At 35.0% G+C, this 11,465-nt stretch overlaps 1 protein-coding gene across 1 annotated transcript in view; it reads left to right on the top strand.

The window, feature by feature from the left end:
* The window catches only part of AGTPBP1 (ATP/GTP binding carboxypeptidase 1), a 220,846-nt gene that overhangs the window by 166,012 nt on the left and 43,369 nt on the right, over positions 1-11,465 (top strand). The window contains 4 exon segments of the mRNA XM_042780650.1: positions 4,514-4,658; positions 7,968-8,121; positions 9,147-9,327; positions 10,587-10,716. Coding sequence (XP_042636584.1) covers positions 4,514-4,658; positions 7,968-8,121; positions 9,147-9,327; positions 10,587-10,716 — 610 coding nt within the window.

The raw sequence follows: 11,465 nt of genomic DNA, 5'->3' as shown, positions 1-11,465 counted from the left end.
TGTTATCATTTCCTTTGTTGCTGTTGTTTTAGTATTTATACATCCATTCTTGAAGCTTGTCTCAAGTATTTTTTTTTTTTAAACATGTTATTGTGGTATGGGTGAAAGTTTACAGAGCAAATTAGTTTCTCATTCAACAATTTATATACTTTTTGTTTTGTGACATTAGCTGCAGTCCTCTCATTGTAATAGCACTCTTCCCACTTCTGCCCTAGATTCCCTGTTTCCCTTCATCCATCTTTCCTGCCTTCTGAAATTTGTTTTTGGGCACATCTCCTCTTTTGGTCTTGTATGGTTGATTGTTCTGGGGAGCATGTTCCTCATGGGGGTTATTATTCACTTTATAGACCTGTCTGTTGCTTAGATGAAAGGAAATCTCTGGAAGTAGGTAGGTAGTGTGTTTCTAGAAATTTGTCTATTTTTCTAGGTTTTCAAATGTATTGGAGTATAATTTTTCATAGTATTCTGTTACTATTTCAGTTGATTCAGTTGTAGTGTCACCCATGTCATTTCTTATTTGTGTTATTTGTGTCTTCTCCCTCTTTTCCTTTGTTAATTTGGCCAGCAATTTGGCAATTTTATTAATTCTTTCAAAGCACCAACTTCTAGTCTTATGAATTCTTTCTATTGTTTCTCTGTTTTCTATTTATTTTTGCTCTAATCTTTATCATTTCTTTTCTTCTGGTGACTTTGGGCTTTTTTTCTGGTCTTTTCATATTTGGTAGAGTTATGTATTTAAGGTGTTGATATTGGCTCTTCCTTTTTTCTGTGTCCATATTGCTATAAATTGACATCTCAACACTCATTTTTCTGTGTCCCAAAGGTATTGGTATGTTTTGTTTTCATTCTCATTTGTTAAATTTCATTTACTATTTCTTCTATTACCCAGTCATTTTTAACCAAGTGAGTGCCTCCAGAATGAGATCCATTTGTTGAAACATTTCAGTGGATATTCCGTCAATTCCTGGAGGTTAGTTCTTTGCCAATTTCTTCAATGCAGCTTCAACTTCTTCCTTTAATACCATTGGTTCTTGATCATATGCCACCTCCTGAAATGGATGAAGATTGACCAATTCTTTTTGGTACAGTGACTTAGTGTATTCGTTCCATCTTCTTTTGATGTTTCCTGCATCATTCCATATTTTGCTCATAGAATCTTTCAACATTGATTTCAGTATTGCAATTTGAGGCTTAAATTTTTTCTTCACTTCTTTCAGCTTGAGAAATGCCGAGAGTGTTCTTCCTTTTTGGTTTTCTAACTCCAGGTCTTTGCACATTTCATTATAATAAATGATTTTGTCTTCTCGAGCTGCTTTTTGAAACCTTCTCCTCAGTTCTTTTTATCATTTCTTCCATCTGCTTTGGCTACTCTTCATTCAAGCGCAAGTGTCAGAGCCTTTTCTGACATCCATTTTGGTCTTTTCTTCCTTTCCTGTCTTTTTAATGACCTTTTGCTCTCTTCATGTATGATGTTCTTGATGTCATCCCACAATTCCTCTGGTTTTTGGTCACTGGTGTTCAATGCATCAAAAAGATTAGATGTCAGTAAAGGGAGATCAAGAGAAAAAAAATCAAAAGTATGTGGATCTCATGCTGGAGGCACTCACTTGGTTATGCCAAGAGATTTGGAAGACAGCTACCTGGCCAACTGACAAGAAGAGATCTGTATTTGTAACCATTCCAAAGAAAGGTGATCACACAGAATGTGGAAATTATCTAACAATATCATTAATATCTCATGCAAGTAAAATCTTACTGAAGATAATTCAAAAACAGCTGCATCAGTATATTGACAGAGAACTTCCAGAACTGTGATCTGGATTCAGAAGAGGATGTGGAACAAGGAATATCATTGCTGATGTCAGATTGATCTTGGCAAAAGCAGAGAATTCCAGAAAGATGTTACTAGTGTTTTATTGATTATGCAAAAGCATTCATGGATTATAATAAATTATGAATAACATTGAGAAGAATGGGAATACCAGAACACTTGATTGTGCTCATGAGGAACCTGTACATAGACCAGGAGGCTGTCATTCGAACAGAGCAAGGGGATACTGCATGGTTTAAAATCAGGAAGGGAGTGCATCAGGATTGTATCTTCTCACCACACTTGTTCATTCTGTATGTGGAATAAATAGTCCTAGTAGCTGGATTATATGAAGAAGAATGTGGCATCAAGATTGGAGGAAGACTTGTTAACTTGCGATATTCAGACAACACAACTTTGCTTGCTGAAAGTGAGGATGACTTGAAGCATTTACTGATGAAGATTAAAGACTACAGTCTGCAGTATGGATTACGTCACAACATAAAGAAAACAAAAATCCTCACAACTGGACCGATAAGCAGCATCACAATATATGGAGAAAAGATTGAAATTGTTAAAGATTTCATATTACTTGGTTCCACACTCAGTACCAATGGAAGCAGCAGTCAAGATGTCAGATGATGTATTGCACTTGGCAGATCTGCTGTAAAAGACCTCTTTTAAGTGCTGAAGAGCAAAGATGTCTCCTTGAAAAGTAAGGTGTGCCTAACCCAAGCCATGGTATTTTCAATCACCTCATATGCATGTGAGAGCTGGACAATGAACAAGGAAGATCAGAGAAAAGTTGATGCTTTTGAGTTGTGGTGTTGTTGAAAAATACTGAAAGTACCATGGATTGCACCAAAAGAACTAAGAAATCTGCCCTGGATGAAGTGCAGCTGGAATGCTCCTTGGAAGTGAGAATGGCCAGACTTCGTCTCCTCTACTTTGGTCATTTTGTCAGAAGGGACCATTCCTTGTAGAAGGATATCATGCTTGGTAAAGTGGAGGGTCAGCGAAAAAGGAGAAGGCCCTCAACGAGATAGATTGACATGGTGGCTGCAGTGATGGGCTCAAGTATAGTAGGGATTGTGAGGCTGGCACTGGGCAGTGTTTTGTTCTGTTGTACGTAGGGTTGCTATGAGTTGGTGCCGACTTGAGCACCTAAGAACAACAATTTTATAGAAGGTTATAATCTACTATCTGCATTGTTTCTTACCTTTCCATGTCAGCTAAGTCCTCCGACGGTTGTTTTTCTCATCTGAAAAATGGAAATAAAACTACCTTCCACCAGTGTATGAGATAATGTATGTTTAATATTTATAGCCTATAAAGAGGCATATAGCTATAATGTGGTAGTATAAATACTTCTCCAAGTAGATGATTAAATTTCACAGGAGAGAATTGGTAAGTTCTTGAATTTATTTAATATTTTCCTTATCAATTTTGTCATTGAATCTGTATTCAAGATATAATGTCAAATTAATGATGACATTTGAGCATACTTTGAACATTTGTGTGAGTAAATAAATAACCTATAGTCCTTGGTTTTTCTTCAGGTCATTGCTTTAATAATACAAGATGAGTTATATCATCATATGTCAGTGATATTTCACAATTTAGAAAGTAGTGTGTAGTTTTTGAAATAATTTATTACGACAATTTTTAAACGTTTATAAAAGCAAAGAATAGGATAATGAGTAACAATTATCAGATGGTTACTTTGTTTCAGTTACTCTCACCTCCATACTGAATTTTCAAAAGCAATTTTTAGACATAGTTTTTTACCCATACTTATTATGTATCACTTTTTAAAGAAATTCTGCCATCATACCATTATCACAACTGAGAAAAATTAAGAATATACCTTAATATGATGAAATATCCAGTCAATTTTCAGACTTCCCTAGTTGTCTCATAGCTGTTTATAATCGATTTGTTCCAGACAAAATCTACACAGTTCTACAAATTGCATTTGATTTCGGTTGATATGTCTCTTAAGTTTCTTTTAATTTACATACTTCTTTTTTCTCTTTGCTTTTCTTTCCTCTTTATTTGTTAAGGAAACCAAATTATTTGTCATGCAGGATTTTTCTTATTTTGGGTTTTGCTGATTGGGTCCCTGTGGTGTTACTTATTTCTTCTCTCTGATTTTGTATTAATTGGTAATTAGATCTAGAAGCTTGATCAACTTCATGTTTGATTTTTGGCAAGAATATTTCATAGGTGGTGCTGTGAAATCCTGTTCCATCATTGCATCATGATTTGATTACCATCATGTCTAGTTATTGTTCTTTTTATTCTTTTTATAATATTAGTTGGTTAATGGTTTCAGGTATTATCACTAGATCTGTTATGAAGATGTCCCTCAGTTTTTCATTTAGTGTTAGAACAACCATTCATGATCATTGCCTAGATCCAGTATTGTGTTTGGATATCATAATAGGGTTCTAAAACTTGTTGATGTGTAAAATGTCAGTTTCACTTAACTAGTGAATCCAGAATTGAAAAGTAATATAGTTGGCTGATAGCAATTAATTGCTTTATTATTTACCAAGTCTACTTTTGTAGGATACTTAGTGTTAAAGTTTTTATGGACAGTGGCTTTTCTCTTTTCTTTAAGCTCTGTTTTATGAAAATAACAATGAAAATCAGACTTTGTGTGTGGATAAAATAAACGTATTTTATGCTTTCCTATTGCAGAAATCACTTCTCAAGAAGTTCAGTTGCTGCTGGGGGGCAGAAGGGAAAATCTTACTATACAATTACATTCACTGTCAGTTTTCCACATAAAGATGATGTTTGCTACTTTGCTTATCATTATCCGTATACGTATTCAACTTTGCAGGTGAGAACTCATTTAATTAAATTATGACAATTATTGTGTCATGTACATGTCAGATAACTGAAGAAAAATTAATTTTAATTAAATATCTTAATAAATAAGAAAAAGGTTCACAGTGTTGAAGATTCTAGAAAACAGTATTGAAAACATTAAAGGGGGTAAAATGGGAATGGGGTCTTTATATTTACATAATAGAAAGAAATTTTAAAGAAACGTGATATGAATTTAGCTTTTCATCTTTTTTGTAGAAATCTTCAGTTTTTCTAAGATTCGATGCTTTGTGAGATTTCTACTTGTTTAACTGAAAGCATCAAATCTTACAGAAAATCAAAGAGTAGCAAAATGAGGGTTTATTTTGAATTTTTCTCTTGGAAGTTCATGACTTCTGAGTCCTAGACCCAGATTTTTTAGACTGTGGGGTATAAAATTTGTTCTGTGGGTTCTTTTGAGATTTTTTTGAATATTTGCTTTGTAAAGCAAAACATTGCAACTGTTGGTTAATTCAAGTAATTAAATTACCCACCATGGTAGATCTCAGAATGGAATGTCATCTGTCCTAATGGTCAGAGATCCTGAAGATAAGATCCCTTTACAAAGAAAGAAATCAGAACTACTGTGATTGGAAACAGGCTTCCAAATTATGAGGGAAAGGAGAAAATGAAAGAAAAAGAGTTCTTACAGCAGAAGAGATACCAAGGCTAAGAACACCAAGTGAGGCAGAGGATCATTTTATTTTAAATAAGGTTAGAATCTACAGTGAGGGTAGAATGTTCAGGTAGATTTCAGTGCTGAATAAAATAGCATCAGAAACTATACTTATTGACTTAGTACTTCTATCTTGAGTAATTTATCCTAGGAAATTAATTACAGATGTATATAAAAATATATCTTCAAGGTTGTTGCTTACATAGTTATATGTAATTGTTCTCTGCTGAGCTTACTTTTAAAATTTATTTTAAATCTCCTACTTCCTTTCAGTCCCACTAATACTACCTTTTCCTGGCAACTATTGTTTCTTCCCCGGACTTCTGCCAACCTCTTTCTAAGTGGTGTCCTAGGATTCTTTTTATAACCCATTTCCTCTTTTGCAGTCTTTGTTCCCTGTTGTACCCAGGGAGGTCGCTAGTGGCAAATATAGTCATATACACCCCCTACTTAGTGGTTTCTCTTGACCTTTGCATAAAATCTAGATTCTCATGATTTATTTAGTCATTTTTGTGCTATTTTTGACAATATCCACACACTGTTTAAACTGTTATTTATTTAATACTTGTCTTTAAATAAACTTTAAAATAATTCACTCTTTAAAATTTATCCTCATACTAGGTTAGTAAAAAAACGACATGGAGGCCACATGTTCTGACCTCCTCTAATCCTACAAGAGGAAGACAGGATTACCAGCAGTAACCCAAGGCCTATTACTGCAAGGCCAGACATGCTGCCTCCCTCCAGCCTTCCTTTCAAAGCCTTCCTCCCAAAGCACCCACCACCTCTCCTCTGGGTTTGATAATTCCCTGCAGTGGCCAAACAGAACTCACAGATTATGGAGTTTATTAGGGAAGCACCAGGCTACAATTCAAGCTCAGGAAAAACGCTCAGTCTCTCTCCCAGCCCACCGTCCCTCAGCCAACAGTCTCTCACAGTCTCTTTCCCAGCAGTGCTGGTCCCTCGGTGTCTCACTCAGCGATGCGTGTCTCTTGCGCCTCTTTCCCAGCAGTACGTGTCTCTTTCTGGGGCGAGTGTCTCTTTCAGCAGCACGTCTTCCTCAACCAGCAGTCAGAGAGGCCTCCTTTTGAGCCCGGCAGGGTGGTCAAACTAGCCAATTATAGCATCAGAACTCTAAGCACCTGAGAGAGAGTGGGCACCTCCCAGAACATTGTTTTGTGCCACTCCCAACAGAAATACTCCAGGTGGACACCTTCAGCAATCAGGAGCTCCTCACTTGCTCATAGCAAATCCCACCTTGGAGTTTACAAAGACTTATGGGTAGAAAAGCCACACAAAGTAATTTACTACACCGCAGTTAGTGTCCATGGATTTTTTTTTTTAATTCACAGTGAAACAAATACCTATTAAATTTTAAAAAATGTTATCTACGTATCTCTTAGTTATCTCAATTACCAGAAGTGTGTGTAGCATGTTTGGGAGAGACTGGTCTACCAGGTATCTCATCCTGCTTCATATTCTTTTATTTCTCACTGTTGTTCTGTCTGGCCTAGTTGTAATGAACCTTTTTCAGGTCTCTGAAATGCCCCGATGATTTCTTATATTGCACCGTTCCTATACACTTTTTCTCTGCTTGCAGCAGTCTTCTCTTTCTTTTCCACTCATCCTTTGAATCTCAGTTTAAATCTCATTTTCCCTAGAAGGCCTTTCTTAACTGCTCAGATTAGGCTAGGCTCCCCTCTTCATTTGTTCATTACCAAGTCCCACAGTTTCTGGCTAATAGTGACCTCTCAGTGAATAGTGATTATGAGACTAGACACAGGCAAAAGTTTGGAAACCAAGTAAATATCGTAAGGGATTGGACTATTTATTTTTGGTTTTAACTGTAAAATAAAACCATTGAAAGTTATTTTTTTTCTTTGAAAAGATCCCCACATATTTAATGTCTTTAATATTCATAATTATGAATATATATGTTTATATGTATTTGTGTATAAATTGTTAAGTGATAAAAATAGATTATGAGAAGTCTCACATATAACCCAGTTTCATATACATTATGTTTGTTGGCAGTAATCTAGGTATTGTGCAAATATGGGTGTTTAAAAAAATTGTTTTGTACTTTCTGTGTTTTCCCGACATTTTACAACGAACCTGTATTAATCTTGAACTCAAGAAAAAAGTTACTAAAAATATTTGTGCTACATAATTTGCTCTCTTCAGATTTAGATTGCCATTGCAGGTCTGCAGTCACTTATTCACAATTGCAAACCCAAAGGCTTTGAAAACAAAAAGCTTTTTCATAAGTAATTTGTCAGCAAAGCCTGACCTGAAATGATGTGAGCTGATTTATAATATTGGTTCCCCTTAGGGTGACTCTTCAGATGTTTCATTGTAGCAGTAATAATAATACCGGGGTTCTGCCCCTGATCCTGCTGATGGTGTTGCATAATTAGTCCTATATGCCCTGTATCACCTTTCTCAAATTCCCCAAATATTGATGTTTGAAGTACATCTGGCCCTGGGAGTATCAGATAAGGGGTTATGAACCTGTTCTACTTCTGGTTGTGTGGAGATCTGGATACATTATTTCTGTATACCGAGGTTTTAAATGATTGTATACTTTGCTTTTAAATTTTTATCAAGATGCACCTTCAAAAATTGGAATCAGCACACAATCCTCAGCAAATCTATTTTCGAAAAGACGTGTTGTGTGAAACCTTGTCTGGAAACAGCTGCCCCTTGGTGACTATAACAGCAATGCCAGAGTCTAATTATTATGAACATATCTGTCAATTCAGTAAGTCTGTCTTCTTCACTGAAGATACTAGTAATTCTCACTTCTTTTTCTTTATATATATATGTATACATTCTGTAATGGAAATAATGCTTAGTAGGCATCAGAAGACTTGAGTTCCAGTCTTAGCCCTGTTGCTGTCTAGCTCTGGACCTTAGTTCCTCATTTCCAAAATCTCTACGGTCCCTTTTCTATACTAATATTCCTTAATGTTATGCTTAGAAATCATCTCCAAATATAGTACAACATTGTTTTAAAAGCTAATATAATACCATCAATTTTTATATTGACAAGTAATGTTGTTTATAAATATAATATACAAAAATCTATAAAATGTTTTGATAGCTAGGCTGAATAGGTACTTTTCCCACCTGCTATTTGTATTTTTAAAATTGCTTCAAATGTGTAGCTATGATAGTAAAAACAAGAAAACTGTTGTAATTTTGATAAGAAGGTATTTTCAGGGACGAGAAAGAACTTGATATATATGAAGATAAGAGAGGGTGAGCTAAGTGGCTATTTTGTAGACATGTATGTCTAAATGTATAGTGAAAAATATTTTTCTTTGAAAATCTGTGAACAGATAACACTTTTTCTTTTTTCCTCTGTACTTAGCATAGTGGCATAAGACAGGGGTAAGATTATATTTTTCTTTTTTTCTCCATGATTTTATGAAAAAATAATTTGTGTTTAAATTTCCCCAACTACTTGCTCTTTAGAAAACCAACATTATATTAGAGAACTAATTTTACATTTAGATTAATCGTTGGGAAATAAAGAAGTGAATTATGTAGCTGCTCAAATACTATCTATTGTGTTATATTCATATTATGAGCTCCTTTAGGACATGGCTTTCGTATTTATTTCTTCCTTAAGGCCTAGTGCAGTGCTTTGTATATAGTAGGTGCACCATGAATTCTGTTAGGAATTTATATCAGAATTTCCAACTGAGTAGAAAAGCCCCAAAGTAAGATATACAAACTTTTAGTAGTTGTTCATTTTAATTTGAGATTTTATGTGTACTTTAGGAAATCGCCCTTACGTTTTCTTATCTGCTCGGGTACATCCTGGAGAAACTAATGCAAGTTGGGTTATGAAAGGAACATTGGAGTATCTCATGAGTAATAATCCTACTGCTCAGAGCTTACGAGAATCCTATATTTTTAAAATTGTCCCTATGCTAAATCCAGATGGTGTCATCAATGGAAAGTAAGTTAAGAAATAGTTAATAGAAATGTTATCAACTATTGTGGCTTTCCTATATAAAGTTGCTGAAATAATAGTACCCAGGTTAATTTGGTAAACAAATCCTGTGATTTTTCTAGAACAAAGAAGTTTTTGGTGGGAGATTCTTACTGAGTTACATTTTTAAATGAAAATAATTTGGTAAGCCAGTAGTGTAGGATGTTTTGAGGAATTCCATATTTATTCATGAGAATATGATTTAATACAATGCCTATATATCTTCATTTGTTTTAAGGAAATCACATGTTAAGATATGAGGAAGGTTTTTGACATATACCTCCGTATTTGTCAGTTGCCTGATCTTAGTTTGTCCTGAGTTAGAATCTCCAAGGATTGCTTTGCACTAACATGGAAGGTTAGCCTCCTCTGTTAACCTCTTCCTGATATTAGGAGGTATAATTTCTGACAAAAGAAATACCTTAGACTGAAGTGTTGTTGGGTGCTGTCAAATAGACTTTGATTCATAGTGACATCCCATAGGACAGAATAGAACTGCCCCATAGGATTTTCTTGGCTATAATCTTAATGGAAGGGCTCTGGTGGTGTAATGGTTAAACACTGAGCTGCTAACCAAAAGGCAGGCAGTTCAAACCTACCAGCTGCTCTACAGGAGAAAGATGAGGCCGTCTGCTTCTGTAAAGATTTACAGCTTTGGAAACTCTTTGAGGCAGTTCTACTGTGTCCTATAGAGTTGCTACTAGTAGGAACCTGAGTAAGGTGAAAATCTGTCAGAGAAAGAGAACTCAAAATATTTTCCACAGATAGAGTACAATAGGAAAGTGGTAAGACAGCACCCAGCAAAGGTAGAAAACTTGCAAGACCTGGAAAAACAAGGCAGTCCATAGAATTCCAGCTCTCACAGACTTTACTGTACAACAGATGGCTATTATGTAATCAAATGGAAGATAGGACCATTAATAAATTTTATAAAGTATATAATAAAACCCCAGAATTGAGAATTAATTTTTTTTAGAGCTTCAAAATTTTGACTTGTAACTCTAAAAACTTAACTGCAGTTAAATGTATGTAACATAAGATCTTGCACAGAGCAAATAAATGCTCAGTAAACGTTAATATAATTAATATAATATATACTCAGTTGAGCCTACCATCCATACGTTTTTGAAGGTATGGAATAGAATCATAAAATCAAACGAGGAGCTTATGTAAAGGTTTATTGGTATCAATGTTTTTCTGTTGTCTCTGTGTTTATGTATGTGTAGCCACCGCTGTTCTTTAAGTGGAGAGGATTTGAACAGACAGTGGCAAAGTCCGAATCCAGATTTACATCCTACGATATACCATGCTAAAGGGCTGCTGCAGTACCTGGCTGCAGTGAAGCATTTACCACTGGTAAGTGGGCAGTATCTGTTTTTACTTTGCGTAGTCAGAGAAATGTTTTTGTTGATTCATGTCTTAGTATTTTGTACTTTAATTTCTGGTTATAAAAGCTAATTGTTAATAATTTTAAAGCAGTTTCTTTAAAATGTCTCTTCCTGTTAGCAGATCACTGTGTTTTCATTATGGTATCAATTGAACATTCAAATTAATACAGTGTATAGAATATTTTTATTTTATCATATTTAATATTTTTAATTCTTTTAAATCCTTTTTCTTTTTTATTTATCAGTCTCTTGGTTGTGAATTTTAGGTTTATAACTTCACTGAACAGCACTGAGATAAAACTGTGTATCTCTCAAATTCTTAAATTCTCAAACCAGTGGAAATATTATTTCTGAGCTCTTTAGTTAACCCTCAACCTGTTAAATCTCCAACACATGCGTGGTCAATGAAGAATAGTCATGATGTTAGACTATACTCTATTTATCTGTCTATACATACATGCACATATGTGTGTGTATGTTTATATCAAACCTACTGCCATTGAGTCAATTCTGACTCATAGCAACCCCCCAGGGTTTCCAAGGCTATAAATCTTTATGGAAGTAGATTGCTTCATTGTTCTCCTGCAGAGCAGCTGGTGGTTTGAACCACCAACCTCTTGGTTAGCAGCCAGATGCCTTACCCACTGTGCCACCAGAGCTCCTTGTGTGTGTGTGTGTGTGTGTATACATATACATATACATATACATATACATATA

The sequence above is a fragment of the Orycteropus afer genome, unplaced genomic scaffold (genome assembly GCF_000298275.1).
Source record: "Orycteropus afer afer isolate SDZICR_OR568_19922 unplaced genomic scaffold, OryAfe1.0 scaffold00005, whole genome shotgun sequence".
NCBI lineage: Eukaryota > Metazoa > Chordata > Mammalia > Tubulidentata > Orycteropodidae > Orycteropus > Orycteropus afer.
The sequence above is the reverse complement of the archived record's forward strand: the minus strand, read 5'-3'. Positions and strand labels throughout refer to the sequence as shown.